At 44.2% G+C, this 19395-nt stretch overlaps 1 protein-coding gene across 8 annotated transcripts in view; it reads left to right on the top strand.

Moving 5' to 3' along the window:
- The first annotated feature begins 1362 nt into the window (after nt 1–1362).
- The window catches only part of Ablim3 (actin binding LIM protein family member 3), a 114702-nt gene continuing 96669 nt past the window's right edge, over nt 1363–19395 (top strand). For 4 of the 8 annotated variants that reach the window (XM_051201139.1, XM_051201137.1, XM_051201138.1 and 1 more), the window contains exons 1-2: nt 1364–1534; nt 1871–1970. In XM_051201139.1, coding sequence (XP_051057096.1) covers nt 1958–1970 — 13 coding nt within the window. In that variant the 5' untranslated portion in view covers nt 1364–1534; nt 1871–1957. Of the gene's footprint in view, nt 1535–1690; nt 1971–19395 lie in introns of those variants that run through there. The other 4 variants (XM_051201135.1, XM_051201134.1, XM_051201140.1 and 1 more) reach the window with 3 other exon arrangements.

The following is a 19395-nucleotide window of genomic DNA, read 5'->3' as shown; positions in this document are numbered from 1 at the left end:
ATCCCACAGTCCATCTGTGGCTGGCATACACATTCTGTTTATCTAAAAGGTGTCTTTTCTCCATTGTTAAGAGGAAGGCAATCTCACCTTAACCGGTGAGCCCAGACTCAAGAGCACAGTTAACTTCTAGTTAATCCAGATGCCCAGAAAGGTCTGGGTCTGCCAACAAGAGGCTGTGCCTTGGAACTGAGAACTGTGGAGGGTGTAAATAGTCTGTTTTCTAGGTCCATACTTGTCCTAACCAGAGTAACTCTATGGACTAGTCTATTTCTTTATTGTTGTTGTTGTTACATTTTGATAAGCATAAATAAGGCCGAAACAGTGACAGAGTCAACAGTCGATGGGAGTGTGAAGGGCACCACCCTATTTTGGTCAATTGTCACCCAAAATTATGCAAAAACAAATTTCATGAGAACTAATTGCTGAAAAATAATAACTCACTGGAGAGCTAGTCACCTGTGCAAAAGCTGACATAACATGAAGTGACATGAAGCCATGTACCTGCTGCTGCCTTCCTCCGATATGAGTGAGCTTCAGGGTGAAGGTACCTAGACCTTCCACAATTAAGGTTGTGTAAGAGACAAAATGTTTAAGAGTCATTTTGTCAACAAACACTGGCACCTACTTGCCAGCCCCTAGTGGAGGAGGTCTATTGAGACGACCTTTTTTTTTTTATTTTTTATTTAATTTTATATAACAAAGTCCAATTAAATGAAAACAAACATTTATACACAATATTTGGGAATTTGGGCGTCGTTCTTTCCAAACTACTTCCTGCTGGTAAGGGGCGCTGTCTTGGGGGATTCGAAGAAGATTCAGATATCCTAGCTGTAGTCTGCAGGGCTGTTTTGTCCAGCTGTTTGGAATGTAGAATCAGGATAAGACCTTTTTTTTAAATGGAGTGAACATTTCTAGTGAGACACAGGAGGTAGGCAATTATAACAAATTAATCCAGTGATCTCAGGAATCAAGGGGTGTCCCCCTGAGGGTGGGGGACACGAATTGAAAGGATAAAGGCATCCCCAGTATCTCATTCACTGGTCCAGCTGCCACAAGCTCCTGTTCAGTATTGGCCTGTCCAAAACCAAGGCACCCAGCTTGTCCTGGGCTGAAATGCTGAAATGGGAGTTCTCCCGCAAAGCCAGTATCTCCTTTTAAGTCCGTCCCAATGATAACTTTCCTTCCCTGTATAGGTTCATCCCAAAGATCCAGGTCCACCACCCCATTTTGGCCCCCAGGACATCAGAGTCTTTTTTTTTTTTTTTTTTTTTTTTTTCCTGCCCACCACCCCCAGCACCCAGGCAGAAGCCCTGCAGGGCGGGGCCTCGGACACGCGCCGGCGCATCCAGCAGGTGGCAGCAGCGAGCAGCCGCGCCCCCCGCGCTGCCAAACCGGGAGCCCACATCATGGATGGCGAGCTCTCAGGTTTCGCCTGGCTCGCTCTGGCATCCCAGAACCCAGACGACCAGCGGGATTCATGAGCCGCTCTCAGGGGCCGGGGCAGGGGCCTCTGGCTCCCAAAGCTGGCCAAGAGGTGGGTCCCGGGGCGGGTCACTGCTCCCGAGGCCGGGCGGGGACGCACTGCCCCCGCCCTGCCTCCCTATGGTCCACACCCCCTTCGGGCTCCGCAGCCTGCCGGCTGGGATAACACAGGGTGAGCGAAGCCGGCGCTGACAGCCCGCTACTGAACGGGGTTCGGGTCCCAGGTGGTGCCGGGGACGGGGCATCCCAGTCCTTCCCCCTGTTCACCTGCCCTACTCGTCCACTCGCCTTCAAGGCCAGCGGTTCCAGGCCAGACAGAGAGGGACCAGCAGGGGGACAGCGCACCTGAGGATACACAGCTGGTTCTGCTCTGCCTTTTCACCCCTAGGTGATGAGTGAGGCCAGGAGAACGCAAGATTTAAAAAGCAACCGGGGCCTCCGTATTGAATGAAAGACCCAGAGCAAAGGCATCACCATGAACACGAGCAGTAAGTGGATCCTCCTCTCCTTTGCCATGGGAACAGGGGTGGGGGCGGGAGGTGCAGGAGCCTGCGCCCCGGCTGCCTGGAAAGAGGAAGGAAGCCGGTATCTGCTGGGGACACCTGACCCTGGACTCTGTCCTTTGGGTGCTGTCGGAGCTCCCTGGCACAGGGAGAGAGCTTTGGGGATCTGCCTTTTCCAGACGATTTTGCTAATGTTTAATTGGCGGCGCCACTTGCCTCTGTCGGGAAAACTGCTGTCTCTTAGCTATGCCTGGAAAGGCCTAGGAAGCAGCAGTGTGGCCATTGTCTGACTGTGGGGGGCTCCCAGGAGACCTCCTTGCCCACATCTGGAAACCCAGGGAGGCCCTGCTTGTCCCGGGAAGAGCAGGGAAGCTGTGGGCGGGCCTGGGCGGACCTGAGATAGCAAAGAGCAATTTGATAAACAAATCGTCATGAAGCGCCTTTGGGTCTAGAAAAAAGATCCAGCTTTGGTTCCCTCTGTGGTCCAGGCTGATTGCCCACTTACCTGGAGGCTGCTTAGCCTACAGGAGAATGAGAGGAAGTGGCAAGTCCTTTGAGTAATAGCTCTGGTAATGGCAGAGGCAATAACTGCCCTGCAGAGCCTGGACCAGACATTTTGCTCCTGGTTTGGGCCCTAGCTGTCAGGAAATGCTCTCAGGAACCCAGGAAGTGACAATCTACCTCCAACAACGTCCACTCTGACCATAGGCTCTGGTTGGGTAATGCCTTAGGGAGACATAACTGAGTTCAAATGTCACTGTGCTGCTCTCTTGTCAACTTGATTGCTGGGGTCATCCTAGCCCCAAAAACGATTATTGAAGGAGAGGACTCCTCCTGTGTGCGTTCCCAGTTGGAGGCTCTGACTTTTGGAAATAGTCCCAACTCTGCCTCTCAGATTGCTCAGCTGTGAGATCAGGATGGTTGGATCAGAGACCCTTCTGATCTAAGAACTGACAAGTTCTTTCTACAAAAGCTAGAGCTCAGCAGCAAGGGCACGGTGCATGGGTCAGCACCTGGGTAGGAGACTGTCCAGCCTAGACTCCTGTTTCCTGACCCTCCCTCCATCCCAAGGCCTTGGCACAGAGTTAAGGGAAACAAAGCAAAGCTACTGGGATGGAAATGAAATGTATTTATTTACTATGTATTTGTGTGACTCACGTCTCTGTTGTCTTCCTTTGTGTATCACACAGCTATGCCAAGCAAGTGAGTGAGGCTGGGCTCCCTTTCCCTCTTATAGCCGAAGAATTTTCCTCTTAGCTGACAGTCTGAAATTATGGCTTTGGCTTCCTACCAGACCTGAGGAGGGGGTGGGGGCAAATCCTGTTAACCTGTCACTGGAGGGCCATATGTTTACATCTGTGTATGTCCAGAAAAATTAAGGTGTGGATTGCCTGCCACTCCTTACTCTATCTAGGAGGGAATTGTATTTATGGGAGTCTTTCCCAGTAACTGATAGACAAGAAGGATAGATCATCTGTTTTCCAAGGAACTAAGAAAGGCAATAAGAAACTGACTCTGCCTTTTCACAGTCTACAATCCTAAGAAATGCTTATCCTGTTAGCAGCATTATTTCAGACTGAAAACAAAACAAAAAAACCAAACAGATTTTCCTTCATTCTGTCCTTCCTTTCTTCAAAATAATGATCAATGTGGTTACATGTACATGACACAGACTGAAAAAAAAATGCCTTTTTTTCCCCCTGGTTAGGGAATGTTAAGCTTGCAGGGGTCCTGGGAAATAGGCAATAAAATGGCCAGGACAGCCTTGGGAGCCCTGAGCACCCTATGGGGAGGTATACTCAGTAGCAGAAGACCCTGTGAGGAAACTCAGACTCGGGGCCTGAGAACTGACTTCATCTTTAAACTTCACCCCAACAAAGGGAACCTACAGATGGGGAGAATATAAATCAGACCTCACCAGAGTGACAAGGCCATAGGGCCACAGAGGCAGAGTGTTGGCAGGAGGCCCCTGGTTAGTTTGATGTTATAAAAAACTGATCCCGTTCATGACATGGAATAGCCCAATTCGCACAGCTCTCTGTGTTTATCTCACTTCCAGTTAAGGGGTCCTCACCCCAGTTACTAAGCTGGCTCCACATAGAAGCTGTGAGATGGCTCCAGCTTTGTAGATGAGACTTTGCTATTAATATTAGGTCATTCCAAGTCATGTAGTTAATTGTTGGATTGTGAAAGGTCCTGGGATGGGAATTGTATGTGACAGTGTGTCCTATTCCCAATCAGTGGTGCAGGTGCTGGTATCAAAGTTTGGACAAATTGTAACTTATTGCCCAACTCCTAACCAGTTCATCTGGAGAATACAAGGGCTGTGGCTTGGAGGCAACTGTAAGAGCAGCTAGCCAGGTATTGTGTTGCATGGCCTGTAATCCCAGATTTCTGGTGGCTGAGGCAGGAGGACTTCCCTAAGTTCAAAGCCAGCCTGGGTTACCTGGTAAGTTCCAGGCCAGGATAAATTACAAAGTGAGAGGAGATAGAGAGAGAGAGAGAATTGCTCAAGCTCACCCTGTATCAGATGGTTCCAAGTTCAGTTTGTCTTTTTCCTCTTAGTAACTTTGTGATATTCAGCATGTTATTTCAACTGAAAAAAAAAACCAGACTGGAATGGACACTACATATAAAAATTTTGTGTAAAATACTTAGTGAAGTACTTATCCGCAGACACAGCTGCCATCATGTTACAACAGGTGATCTGCCTATCATCTTTCCTCTGACCACCATTGGCCATCACCACTAGATTAACTTCGGGGCATTAGCAATCAGATCACTTAACCTCTCAGGTGTCACACCTTTGCTATGAAGTGAGAATCATACCTGAAAGGTAAATTTGGACAAAGGAATGTTTTATAAACACGTGTAAATTATGTTCGTTAATAAGAAAGTTGTTTCTCACATAACAAAACAGGAGAGTGTTCAGCCAATCGTTACTCAGTGTGGATTTCAGCAATATCTGAGTCCTTGCTTTTGACATGATGATCAACATTAGCAAGGCATTTGGAAGAAGAGTGATTCTGGGGCTGGGGAATGGGCCGAAAGGGTACAACAGGTAGGACTCTGCCCTCAGAGCCAATGAGGGAAGAGGAAGGGGCCTCCTAGAGCAGGACTTCTTAAACTTTTCCACTCACAACCCCTTTTCACCCAGGAAATATTTGCACAGCCCCCAGATGTGTAGGGATGTGAAGTAGATCTAGAAATCAAATATTTGTGTTGAAGAGATGGTGCAGCATTTACTGCTTTTGCAGCTTCTGACTCCCAGCACCCACGTGGCAGTTCACATCCTCTGCAACAGGAATTCTACTAATTCCAGTTCCGGAGGATCGGACGCCCTCTTCTAGCTCTGTGGGCACTAGGCATGCTTGTGTTGCACACACATACATGAAGGCCAAACACTCATACACATACAATACCATAAATAAATCTGAAAATGATTTTCAAAAGAAGTCAAACTTTTTGCTGACAATAAATTATAAAGAAACATATTTTGAAAGAATTCTTTGAAATACTATAAATGTACTTCCTATTGAATACTAAAATAAATTTGCATACTGCCATGCATAATATGACTATTTTTACATAATTAATTAACTCGTGATTGACTATTTGATACAGTAGGGCATAGAATATCTTCAGCATTTTCAGAGTTAATCAGTCTCTTGGTTTTATAATCATCAATTCTGAAAACACCATCTCACATAAATACACAGTTTAAAAAAAGGTAGAAATATGTTTAGGGCTATTTCAGAAATTGCTGGAAATTCTTTCCTAATTCCAAGCCAAAATTTAATAATTTTTCATGAAAGTAAAGTCAACAACTCAAATAGCAGTTTTTAAAGGCAAATGTTCTGCCAGGCAGTGGTGGAGAATTCAGGTAACTCTCTGTGAGAGACCAGCCTGGTCTACAGAGTGAGTTCCAGGACAGCCAGGGCTATACAGAGAAACCCTGTCTCAAAAAACCAAAGGCTAAAAAAAAAAAATAAAAAAATGAAAAAAATTTTTAACATAATACAATCCAAAAAAAAATACTAATTTGGTATTTACATAGTGAGGTGTGATAATAGAGCGGTATAAAAGCCTTTGTTTTCCATGATTGAACCATTATGTTTCTATAAGAGCAAATAACGTTGGTAAGTACAGGGAAAACACTGACATTCCTAACATGCAATAGTTTCAAATCTGAGCTACAGTGTTTTGGGCAGGGTTCTTGGCACCTTGTGGTGCACTCTCAGTGAAGAGACAGGGCACTGTGAGGTCATGTGACACAGCACAGCCTAGACCTGCCAGAAGTGCCAAATTCATTACCTATTCAACTTTAAATTCATCTTTGTTCCTTGAGCAGTCAGAAGCCTTTCACCCTTACCAAGTTTTCACAACCCCTGCATTGTTACACAACCCCATGTAAGTGGTAACCCGGTTTAAAAGTTGTATCCTAGAGGAGAGACAAGGTTTCAAGGCCAAGGGTAGGCCCTGGCTTCTATGGCTGGCTCCCTCTTCTAGCTTTCTTCCCTCCTATACATTCCCAGTCTAATTCCAGGGATTGTTTGTCCCCTGTTGCACTGAGGCATCTCCTAACTGGTGTGTCCCACCCCAGTCATTCTCCCTGTTGGATTTTCATCGCCTTCTGCAGCATTGCAAATGATCCAGCTCCACCCCTCCTCTACTACACCATTCTGTGTCCTTTTGTTTTTGTTTTTGAGACAGGGTTTCTCTTTGTAGCCCTGGCTGTCTTAGAACTTGCTTTGTAGACCAAGCTGGCTTCAAACTCACAGAGATCTGCCTACCTCTATATCCTGAGTGCTGGGATTAAAGGCATGCACCACCACCGCCCAGCTCTGTCCTTATATTTGCCTCCTTCATGCCTCTGTGAGCCCACTCCTGTGACCCTAAATGTCAGTAAGTCCTCTCTACATCACACCAGCCACTCTGCCGTCTCCCATGCTTCACCCAGCTGGCCTCTCCTCCCTCTGAAGCTGAAGCTCTCCCCAGATCCCTGTGCTAGCTAACATCTCCATGGAGGATGTTCAGAGTCTCCAAACTTGTTCTCTGTCATTCTATACACATGCATGTGGTCCCTACATGAGGCCCAGCTCTGAAAATACCCAATTCCACATAGGCTGTGTTATGCAGCCTGCAGCAGTGACACACCCTGGGGTTTTCATGAACCCAGAATCAGTTACTGTCAGTCTAGAGTCATGGATACCATCCATCAATTGTGAATGCTCAGGCAGCAATAATCTTTTATTGTCTGTTGAAGTTCTTGTGTTGATACCAGGAGTTCCAAAACCATAAGAGATTGAATAGACCCCAGTGTGCTTGAGGACCTGAACACTAGAGTCCTGTAAAATGTTGTATTACTCACTGGATGAGAACTCCCAGAGCTCCTGAAGGCTGTGCTTCCCTATATGCAAAACTCAGGCATGGGTCATACTCATGATGAAATGAGCATCCTGCACACCATGGACAATGCCCTCCATGCTTTCTCAGGGCCTGGCACACTGCCAAAATTACTCTTTCTGTGAAATTACTCTTTCTGTGTAGTCTTTTGTTGGAAAGCATATTCAGAAATTATTTAACCCCACAAGAGAGTTACCATCAGGAAGAAACTGAGCTTTGAAGTATAGATTCCTGGATTCAAATTCAGGGTTATCATGCACTCTGTGATCTCAGACATAATGTGTTATATCTAGAATGTGAGGGGTAAAAAAAACAAAACAAAACAAAACAATCAGGGTTCTTGAGACAACCAATTGAAATGCTCACTGAGGACAGAGGTGAGTCAATCTAAAGTTGGCCACTGAGTAAAGCAAGGTTCTGAACGGATGGTATCATAGCAGCCAAGCTCTTCGATTGACATCAGACTGCTTTATCATTACAATAGCCAGTATAGGGCTTTAGATATAAATGAGCCATAACTTTCAGGAACCCAGTATTGTATTTGACTTAAGCTGTAAAGGGCAGTGAGAACCCTACATGGTTGACACATATTGCCCTGATTCAGAAGAGGTACCAGGCCAGCAGGGTTCTTAGTGGTTTCAAGATAAAATAAGGGGAAAGATTCAATAGAAAATAGACCTTATGACTGCCACCTACTTAGAGTGTAGGGTTAAAAAAAGAAAAACAGCTGGGCTCTCAGCTGGGCTTCTGGCAGGGAGCAATGTATAGGGAGACTGAGAAAAAGCTTTTTCACAAATGTGTGGGAAACACAGAAAAATAAGAAGAGTCAGCAATGGCTACAGCAACTAACCCTGGGAGGCTAGTTACTGTAGCCATTCCACAACCCTATCATGATGACCCCTGGCCTGAAGGGCAGAAGGAAGGAGCCAGGAGGGTCATCTAGGATCTGGGTAGGCAGTACTTAAGAGGACCTGCCATCCTTGGCTCCATGAGAGTGACTACCCCAGTTCTAGAGAAGTAACCAGGGAAACAAACACTGTTCTGCCCTCCCTGTCTTGAGTCCACCCAGTGGCCCAGTGCCACCAGAGCCATGGGACAAGAAAAGCATTTGACAGATCTATAGTAGCCACCCTTCCACAGCCACACAGGGCTAAGAAGAGAATTAGGAGACAAGGGAAGTCAGTGTAGCCATCAGCCCAGGGAGCAAGATGTCCTTCCTGTGCAAAAGCCACTGCCTACATTAAGTGTCCTAAGACTTCAAGAGAAGGATCTATCTCCAGCACAAATGCAGTAGGATGCCACTCAAGAAGTTCCAAACTTGGGGGGAAAAAAGTTCCCAGATAAAGAACATGTGTTGCTAATGATTACCTTCAGGGGCCTAGAGGAACAATGTAAATAAACCACTTTTAAACCATCCAAAGTAAGGCACATACATCCCGGCGTCTCGGTGTGCTTTCAAGAGCACTTGGATTGTACAAAGGAGGTGATGTCAGCCCCGAATCCCGACTTCCCTGTCTGGCAAATGTTCCATCTTGCTGAGATAGCATCTGCTGTAGTGAATGGTCAACCCCTGGCTCTCACCCAACATTCACCAGATTCCATTGTAAATGAACAGAAAACAAGCAGAAGTGTGTAAGCACCCCTCAACTCTAGGTAGTTTGTCGATTAAATTGTCATCCTGTAGATCCTAAGGGAACACCGATCTAATATGCTGGAGTTTAAATCCATCCCTACCCTTACTTGATGTGTATTTATAACTAAACTGCCCACTTTCTACCCAGCTTCCCTGCTTTGATGATAATCAAGGGGGCTTGGAGTATTAGTAAGACTTCTCATAGAGTTGTTGAGAATAAATGAATCTGGGGGCCAGAGAAACAGCTCAGCAATAAAGAGCAGTGTTGCTCTCACAGAGGGTCTGGGTTTGGTTTCCAGCATCCGCGTGGTGGTTCACAACCATACTTAACCCCAGTTCTAGAAGATCTGATGTTTACTTCTGACATCTGAGGGCACCTGGCACTCACATTGTACATAAATGTGCATGCAGGTAAAATACTCATATGCATAAAATAAAATCTTTCTTAAAAGTAATAAATACATCTGTAGTTGTAAATTGCTTAAAGTGATGTCTAGCACATACCAAGTGATTATAAAATGAGTAAGAAAGAGTGTATTATTTCACTAGGGTTTTCATAGCCTGTATTACATGCTGAGTGTTTTGAACAAAGATGTGTTGTATAGTTGGTGGGCTTTTTGCTTTTTGCGGGTCCCCCCCACTCATTTGGCTATTAGAAGGGTCCACCACCCAACTCCCAAATAAAGCACACAGAATCTTCTTTCTTATGAAGGCCTGGCCTTAGCTTGGCTTCTTTCTTGTGGATTTTTCTTGAATTGTTTGATCTATCTTTTGCCTCTGGACTTTTATCTTTCTATATACTTTTCTTTACTTCATACTCTGTGGTTTACTGTGTAGCTGGGTGACTGACCTCTGGAGTCCTCTTCTCCTTCTCCTTGATCCTCTATTTATTCTCCCTGCCTGCCAGCCCCACCTGTTTCTCTCTCCTGCCTAGCTATTGGCTGTTCAGCTCTTTATTACACCAATCAGGTGTTTAGACAGGCAGAGTAACACAGCTTCACAGAGTTAAAACAAATGCAACAAAAAAGAAAGTAACTCATCTTTGCATCATTAAACAAATGTTGCACAGCATCAATGAATGTAACCCATCTTCAACTGATATTCTACAACAGAGTTGCTTTACAATTCTTGAGGCTGCAAGTCTAAAATCAAGGTTTTACCACAGGGAGTTCCCTCTGGTGATCTGAGGCTCCTGGTATTTCCTAGCCTTTATCTAGCCGTGTGTGTGTGTGTGTGTGTGTGTGTGTGTGTGTGTGTGTGTGTGTGTGTCCACATTATTCCTTCTGGTAAGGACACAAGTCACACTGGATTTGGACCACCCTCATGGCCTCGTTTTAACTTGATTTTCTATGTGAAGTTTATCTGCAAATCAGATTGTGGTCTGAGAAACAATATCTTGAGATATCCAGGTCTGAATCAGGATGGAGGACACAAGTCATCTCTAGCAATCTCTAGCACCAATCTCTAGTCTTATTAGGAGAAAGCCTTCAAAAGGAAGTACTCCCTGTGGGTAGGTTTCTCCAAACACTGAGCCCCCAGAGCTGGCATAGGATACTGACAGGTAATATGAAATACTAGTGTTACCTAAGTTCTCCCTCCAGTGTTGATGCTTAAACACTCATTTTGCCATTCCTGACCAGAAAGATAGACAGACATCTTGGGCTATAAGTAGGGCTCAGTTGGCAGAGTGCTTGGCTATATGCAGCAGGCTCTGGGTTGGATCCCAAGTATGAACGGGGGTGGAAGCTTGCACCTGTAGTCACAACACTGGAGAGGTGGAAGAAGGAGGGTCAAAGGTTCAAGGTCATCCTCAGCTACAAAGTGAGAGAGAATGAAAAGAAGGAATAAAGAGAGAAAGGGAGGGAGAGAAGAAAGGGAAAGAGAGGAGGAAAAAAGAGGAGTGAGTACCTCATACAAGGGAAGGCCAGAGGTGGCTTAGAATGTTCACACTCAGTTTGAATACACATCACACACCCACTCAAGACATTATACAGCTATGATATTCAGTAGTGTAAGGGAATTTATAGGCATAGTCTTGGTTCCCAGTTTTCCTAGCTTCTGGCGATGTTCAAAAAGGAAATCAAAACTGGATGATGTATTCACTCAAAGATTATTTGCTAAATCTAGGTCTGCACCAAGCATGACTCTGGTAACAGACAATAACTATAACCAGTGTGGCTCACTTTCAGCTCACTTTCATGAACCACACTTGTAAGCGCAATTAGGCCCTGGTGGCCAACATGCTGTGTTTGCCCTGTACTGAATATTTAATAATTTTGAATTATTAGCTAACTACAAAACTAGAGCTTGCATGCTGGTGGTGCACACTTTTAATCCCAGTAATCAGGAGGTAGAGATACGTGTATCTCTGAGTTCAAGGACAGCATGATCTACAGAGCAAGTCCCAAGATAGCCAGGGCTACACAGAGAAAGTCTGTCTCAAAAAAAAAAAAAAAAAAAAAAAAAAAAAAAAAAAAAGAAAGAAAAAAGAAAAGAAAAGAAGAAGGAAAACTATAAGATCCCAAATCCCTGTTCCCCACTCCCCAAAACATGACCACAGTTAGTAGGATTTATACTATAAGTTTACTATATGTATACAAGTTTCTTTAGCCCCAGTTGCTCCCACTTCCTGTTACTCAACAGAAGTTTCTATGTTATGTTGCCACTATGACACTTGAATTTTTATAGTCCAGTCTATTAGATGACCCATATAGCATCAAATGTGGAGGAATGCATGTAGAAACTGTAGCTCATCCTTGATGCTTATGGGAGAACGTCCTGCCTGGAGTTGGTAACTGATCAATCTACCTCCTACTGGCAGGTATTAAAGTCCCCTTGAAGAGAACAAACCCCACTGTAGGTCTTTATTTCCTTAGCTGATGTGCTTCTAGAGGGTGGATATCTTACCCTATTAGATGCTTTTGAGCTAAGGCAGGGTACCCTGTCCCCTGGAGATCAGCTTTTGTTTCCAGGGAATGTGGTCATAGAAAGCAGGACCAAGAGCAAAGGAGACTATTTTGGATCAATGGTCCCAGTGCTGGAAGAAAGGCATCCTTCAAGTCTTCTTTGATGGTTGTTCCATTTTTGTTGTGACATAAAAATCATGTATGGTCCATCTGAGGACATCCAGTCACAGTATGAGCTCAGAAAGACAACTGCCAGGAATAAGTGCTGGGAAGCCTCAGCAGGACTCTCCTTTAGCAACCTGGGGCCTTTCTAAAACCTCTTCCCATTCCCCTAGAGGTCACAGAAAGCAAAGCACAGTGCCTGTTACATGCAGCTGCTCAAAATACATCTGATGGATGAATTGGTTAATGAAAAGCCCATGTTATCTGCAAAGCTCTTTGGTAAAGGTACATGATTGTGTCCCTTCTTAGCCAAATTCTCCCTTCCTGGACCACCATAGTTATCCTTCAAGGAAGGAGAGGCCTGGCGGTGAACTGGTCTCAGGCTCCGGAGGAGGCACTGTGCACTGTGTGCTACTGGCCTGTGACATTCAGGCTGTGTGACTTCGAGAGATCAGAGCATGGCTCTGCCTACGGGTGCATCATGTTCAGAAAGGACAGTAATAACCATGTGCTCAGGACGAACTGAGCAAACAGTGGAGGATACAAAACCTGCTAGGGAGCAGGGAGACCCTAGACTCAGCATCGCACATCAGTCCATGTCTGCCTGTGAGAGCAGCTAACCCCTCAGAAAGTTTAGTAGAGCACAAGGTAGACAAAGCACAAACAGGCAGGCTTCCCATTGCTGTGGGCTGCTGGGGACAGGATACTGCTTCTGCACCTGTGACCAGCCCCACCCCCTCCCGGCCAACTCCCACTCCCCACGGGCAGAATCTTCCAGAGCTGTTGCCTTGCCTCTGCTTGATTTTGTGCAAAGCAAAGGTCTTTCTCCACGGGCTATCATCACTTGCCCTTGCCGGCAGAGCCAATGAGATGACTGCTTTGAGTAGTCTAATGACACAGTTGATCTATTTTAAGCACCTGAAGCGTACTCCACCAAGTGCCAATCTTCCTGCTGTGAGCCACTCTCAGCACGCAGGAGCAGGGGCTGCCTGAGGTCTGTTTCTGCATTTTAAGATCCGGAAAACCACCTAGGAATCCTGGCCCGGCTGTCCAAAGGTAGACTAAGGCATCCACTGAATTGTGCTATTTTCACAGTCAGCATGGAAGCATTGCGTCTGATGTTAGGATTATGTGGCACAGGCACCTCAGGTGACCATAAATCCCCCTTTCAAAGGGCACACACAGAGCTGGGACTGTCACACACATAAGAAGAGGAGTCCTGGGAGGCAGCGTTCATAGAACAATGAGAAGCCCAACCTCCATCAGAGATGCCTCCTCCTTCCCCTCCTCCTAGTGAAGAGGCATTCTTTTCTAACTATAGTCTGAGTATTTTCTGCATATTACTTTATTGAATCCTTACACCACTCCCCTGAGTTCTGTAGCTAAGAAACACCCGCGTTATGACGCATCTTCACCGTTCTTCACAGTCAGACCTAGCACAGTCCATAGCGATTATGCTCATTAGCTCAATGACTTCCTTTCTATCTCTTGTCCCCTTTGAAAACTCCCATGATGGCTGAGTGACAGGCCCTGCCTGCTTTGTTCTGCTTAATCCTGTGTTCCTAATTCAATCTCAGATAAGTACTGCTTGTGCCAGCGTATGTAGAACACAGGTTCATGGCTTTCCCTGTACTAACTCCCTAAGCCCTCACAAAATTCCTGTGTGGTAGACACCATATATTATACTTAATTCACAGGAAAAGAAACTGTCTCAGACAAGAAGCAGCTGGCTCCAAATCTCAGATTTGAAACAGGAAACAGAGACTTGAGTAAATATGTGAAAAAGATAAATTTAGTACCCTTATTTTGCATAAAAAGAAACTGAATTCCACAAGTAAATCACCTGGACAAGGCTCCACAAGCTGGGAGGCAGCTGTGCAGGTGTCACACCACGTACATCTGGCTGAGGCCACCTTTTCTGCCTTCCTGTCCCTCCTTTGTACATTCTTTCCCTATTTTCTGCAATGGAAGCCCCAGGGAACACATGGATTGGATGTTAGTCTTGCAGCTGGATATCCCAGTACTATTTGCTCATTCACTCAGACAATAAACAAATCCCCAATTTGTGTGGCAATGATGTTCCAGGCAGCTGAGATACCCAGGACAGAGATGCGAATCAAAGATCATTTCCATCAGGCATCTCTAAGACACAGGCTGGTGGGGGGGGGGGGGGATAGTGCTATGAGCAAAGCCTTCAGGTATAGAGAGACAAGAGGTATGATGGAGGCAAGCCAAAGTCCTTTGGAAGTCCTGGGAATGCACAGTTCAATCTAGACCCCAAGAAGATGGACAAAGTTGTGTAAGGTCAAGGAGAAGGGACAGCATGACTTAATTAGTTATTCTAATTGACATGCATCCCACAACCCCTTATTGTACAATTTCTGAGTCTTGGGCCTTTGGCTGGAAACTGTGATGTAGAATGACATAAAGGGCATGAGCATTTAGGGAAGGGTCAGGGGCACCAGCAGTTGTGTGCGTGCAGTAGGAAATGTGAGGTGGTGGGATGAAATAAGGCTGGAGGACTGGCGAGGATCTGGTCTTTGAGACTTTCAGGTGCCAGCTAAGGAGTAGTCAGTGAGGAGACAGGAGAGGTTTTGAGCTGAGTAGTGACCTGACAATGGCTGTGCATTATTTAGGAAGAACTCATGGCATTACCTAACTGATAACACTGCGGAGCCCAGGAGTTGGCAACACGCAATGTTACAAGCGACTTATGAGAGGGAGAACGTGGGACTGCAGAGAGTTCATGGCACTGATGCTCACTATACATCACTACTCTGCATCAGTACCCTTGTGCCGGCCAGTGGACCTGATATCTGATTCTGCTTTCTGACACTGTGCAAACTGTAAAACTTTAAAACTAGGTCACTGACTCGATCGAGAAACCTAGATAGTAGTAAGTGCTAGAGCTACACGGTCAGGCAGGTAGCGTGGGTTCAGATTCCAGTGGTGCTCTGCTTCCTGGCCATGTCACCTGCAATGACTCTATTTATCTCTCCCTGCCCACACTTCAGTCTTCTCTCTAGATAGGAATAAGAGTGGAGTGAAAGAATGGGTTGAAATGCTTAGCATAGTACCCAGCATGTGGAAAACACTCAAAAAGTTGGATGGTGAGAAAGCAATGAAATACAGGTGAATGTGCTGGGAGAAGTCACTCTAAATGTGTGAACTAATCATCACGTTGCACTATTGTGACCGCCATGTCTTCATTCTCCTGGGAAAGGGAATCAGAGCATGTATTGATAACACAGGACTTAATTGTTAGCTAGTAACTAAGGACTTTATTACATGTTAGACCCCATTCTGAAAACTTCCCGTAAGTAGTTTTTTTTTTTTTTTTTTTGATGTTTGTTTGTTTTTTTATTGCAGCCATGAGTCAGAGATCACATTGATTCTTTGTATTTTGTTCTTCAAGACAGGGATTCTCTATGTATCCCTGGCTGTCCTGGAACTCACCCTGTAGAACAGGCTGGCCTTGAACTCAAGAGATCTGCCTGCCTCTACCCCCTGAGTTCTGGGATTAAAGGCATGCCACACCACCACCTAGTGTCACATTAATTTTTAAGGTGACTATTTCACTTCATTAAGGTTACTGAATTGAGATGATGATATAGGGACTCCAGTGGCCAATTTATCTGACAAACGTGGGAAACAATAAAATCATAGCTGTGACCTTATAGAAAAATCTATGAGTGCATCCATACCTGAAGCCAAAGCTACCTCCCACCCTAGACTTCCCGGTTGTAAGAGCCAACAGATTCTATTTTTGCTTCAACTCCTTTCAGCTGGGTTTCTGTAGTCTACACCTGAGCAGACTCTAAACAAGGAAAGGCGAGTTATAAGCCATATGTTTCACTCTTACAACTAACTATTCCTATTTACCACAGTCCTAGCCATCCCTAGGATAAAACACTGTTCCAGACAGATACGTCTCATCCCCTTCTCAACTGACTTAATGCTGTCTGCTAAAGTTTATTTATTCTGAATATTTTGAATCAAACATTTTTCTGGCTACAACTCATTTTCTGTAGGTCAGTGTGGTTTGCTAGTGCATTCCTGAGTGCCTCTCTTAAATCCAAAGCTCCTTGAGGACAGGAGTCATGTGTCAGTCAGATGTGCATACACTTGCTCGCCATCTGCAGTCCCAAGCCATGGAGGGACCAGGGCATAGCTTCCAGAGCTTTAGGGAATGCCTGTGCATGCTGAACTTCAGATGAATGGCATCTGCCAGTGCATGTGTTGTGGGAAATTAAATTTGACAGAAAAGCTATCAGCAGATACAACACAGAGTACTAATACAGAGAGGTCCGGAAATGCTTTTGACATTAAAAGGGAGCCCTCAGGTAACCTGAATGTGATCTCATAGATGTGTGTGGTTGGAGATTTGAAACTTGCATGCAGGACATCTACAATAAAAAAAAAAAAAAAAAAAAAAAACTGGGTATGTATGGTGGCACATACTTCTAATCTTAGCATTTGGGAGGCAGAGGCAGGTGGATCTCTATAAGTTGGAGGTCATCCTAGTCTACATAGTAAAGTCTATGACAGCCAGAGTTGCATAAGACCTTGTGTCTTAGTCACTGCTCTATTGCTGCAAAGAGACACCATGACCAAGGCAACTATTATAAAAGGAAGCATGTAATGGGGGGGGGGGCTTGCTTACAGTTTCAGAGGTTTAGTCCATTATCATCATGGCAGAGAACATAGCAGCACAGAGGCAAGTTCTGGAGCAGTAGCTAAGAGCTACATCTTGATCCATAGGCAGAAAGAGAAAGATCTGGGATTCATATGAGCTTTTGAAACCTCAAAGTCCACCCACGATGACACACTTCCTCCAAAAAGGCCACACCTCCTAATCCTCCTAATCCTATCAGAGAGATCCACTCCCTGGTGACTGAGCATTCAAATCTATGAGCCCATGGGGGAGAGGGGACATTCTTATTCAAACACCACACCTTATCTCAGAATAAATGTTAAAAATAAAATTAAAGGATGTGAAAGATACAATGAATAAATAAAAAAAGGAAAAAAAAAAGAAATTAAATTAAAGGAGTCCTTACAGCTGACAAATAGAGCCATCCCTGCCACTATTACATGACCTCTGTTAACCAATATGTAATCATTGATTCAAAATATATCACAGACCTAAAGAAGATAGAAGCTAAAATCATAAGACTTCTAAATATATATATGTTAAGTATCTTATGACTCTGAAGTAGGCAATGCCTTCCTTGACTACCAAAATCAGTAAAAACCCAACCAACACATCCCAAAAGAATAAAGATAAGTGGCCAACAGACCCTAAAGAGGACTCAACATCATTAGTTTTCTGGTGAAATGCAGTTCAAAATGTCTGTGTGCACCCACCCTGGTGGCTGGCATTTCTCATACGTGGGAATGCCATGGTGGGAATACAGACAACACAATAACGTTAGAAAACTGCATGAAAGTGCCATAAGAATTCACAACACACCTACCTATGGTCCAGCAACACCATTCTTACCTGTGGACTCACGAAGGATGAAAACATAGATCTGCAGGAAGATTCATGCAAGAATGTTCCTGGCATCTCCGTTCATAATAGCCCAGAGCTAAAAGCAACCCAACTGTTTGTCTGCACACAGCTAGATGAGCAAGATTAATCAACATAGGCAGAGATCAAAACAGAGATGTCACAATCAGTAAAATGCTTGCTACATAAGCCCGAAGACTTGAGTGTAGTTATTGACACTTGTGTTTTTAAAAAGGAAGAGAGAAAAGCCAGGCACAACTGCATACATTTGTAATCCCAGCACTGAGGAGGCAGAGACAGGAGGTTCCCTGGGATGAGTGATCTCTGGGTGCAGTGAGAGGGTCTGTCTGAAAAGCTAAGGTAGACAGCAGCAGAGGATACCAATGTCACATCCATGAACACATAACATCCAAACATAAATCATAACAGAGTTTGGTTTTGGTCAAGAAAAGAATGACTGGCTGCAAAAGATCTTTCTATGCATTATCAGGAGAGAAGGAAATGTCCCTTGTCTTGATTATGACCTTGTTTGCTTATTTACCAAAACTCTCGGTAAGATCAACGTGTTTAAAAATAATCAGTTGTACACGGTTGCAGTGTACAACTGCAATACAATAAGAATACAAGAAGACAGTTTAAAGTTTCCTGCTTTGCTGAAGAGTCTGCCAGACACACTATGGCCTATGGGCTGAAGATGGAAGATTACAAAAGAACTTCGGGTGACCAGGCAGTGAGTTGTCTCTGTCATTTCTAGAGTTTATGTACTATGCTTCTGTGGTCTTTGAAAGGTTTGAAGAATGCCTATTTATCTCTGTGTATCTTGAAAAACCTAACTAACTTAACTCTAAGCTTTGACTATCACAGGTAATTATCTATAATCTATACTACATTATACATTACATTTCTAAATGAGCTATATAAACACAATACCTAAACAAGAGGAGAAATATACATATCATAAAATTGACCTTAAATTGTATCAATAAATGAAAATCCATTCCAAAACAAAGTATTCACATCTATATCATAATCCCCTTTTTACTTTTAAAAAGATATTGGTTGTGATCATTAACCACTTATAACTAAGTCCATTTAAATGAAAACAAACATTTATAAACAATATTTGGGAATTTGGACGTCATTCTTTCCAAACTACTTCCTGCTGGTAAAGGGCGCTGTCATGGGGGAATCCTAAGAAGATAACCAGAAATCCTGGCTGTAGTCTGCAAGGCTGTTTTGTCCAGCTGTTTTGAATGTAGGGTCACCTGGTACTCTGTTTCAGGGGGTCTGGCTTGCTCAAACCACATTAGTCTGGAAAGAATCCACAGCTTTTCATTTTCTGTGGAAACAAAAATAGAAATCCTTTTCCCCAGTAACTTGTCCTTACACTTAAATTTTTGAGTCAAAGCATTTTTAAAATATATAAATTGAATTAATCCAGCAGCATTTCCTTTATCAGTTGTTGTTTCCTCAGCAAACAATACAAAGACAATATAATACCATACGGTATATAAATTCTCTCCATCTGTGGCTTTTTATTATTCTGCTTCTTTTCTATTTTTTTTTTTTATTTTTTTTTTTTTGAGACAGGGTTTCTTCTTGTAACTCTTACCTGCCCTGAAATTTACTCTGCATACCAGGTTTACTTTGCAAATCACAGAGATCTGCTTGCCTGTCTCCTGAGTGCTGGGATTAAAGGCGTGTGCTACAACACCCAGTTCCTCTTTGTCTTTTTAAAACCATTTTATATTTTTTCCATGTCTACGTATATTTTAAAACACACTGTAAACC

This window comes from Phodopus roborovskii, unplaced genomic scaffold (assembly GCF_943737965.1).
Source record: "Phodopus roborovskii unplaced genomic scaffold, PHOROB, whole genome shotgun sequence".
Classification (NCBI taxonomy): domain Eukaryota; kingdom Metazoa; phylum Chordata; class Mammalia; order Rodentia; family Cricetidae; genus Phodopus; species Phodopus roborovskii.
The sequence above is the reverse complement of the archived record's forward strand: the minus strand, read 5'-3'. Positions and strand labels throughout refer to the sequence as shown.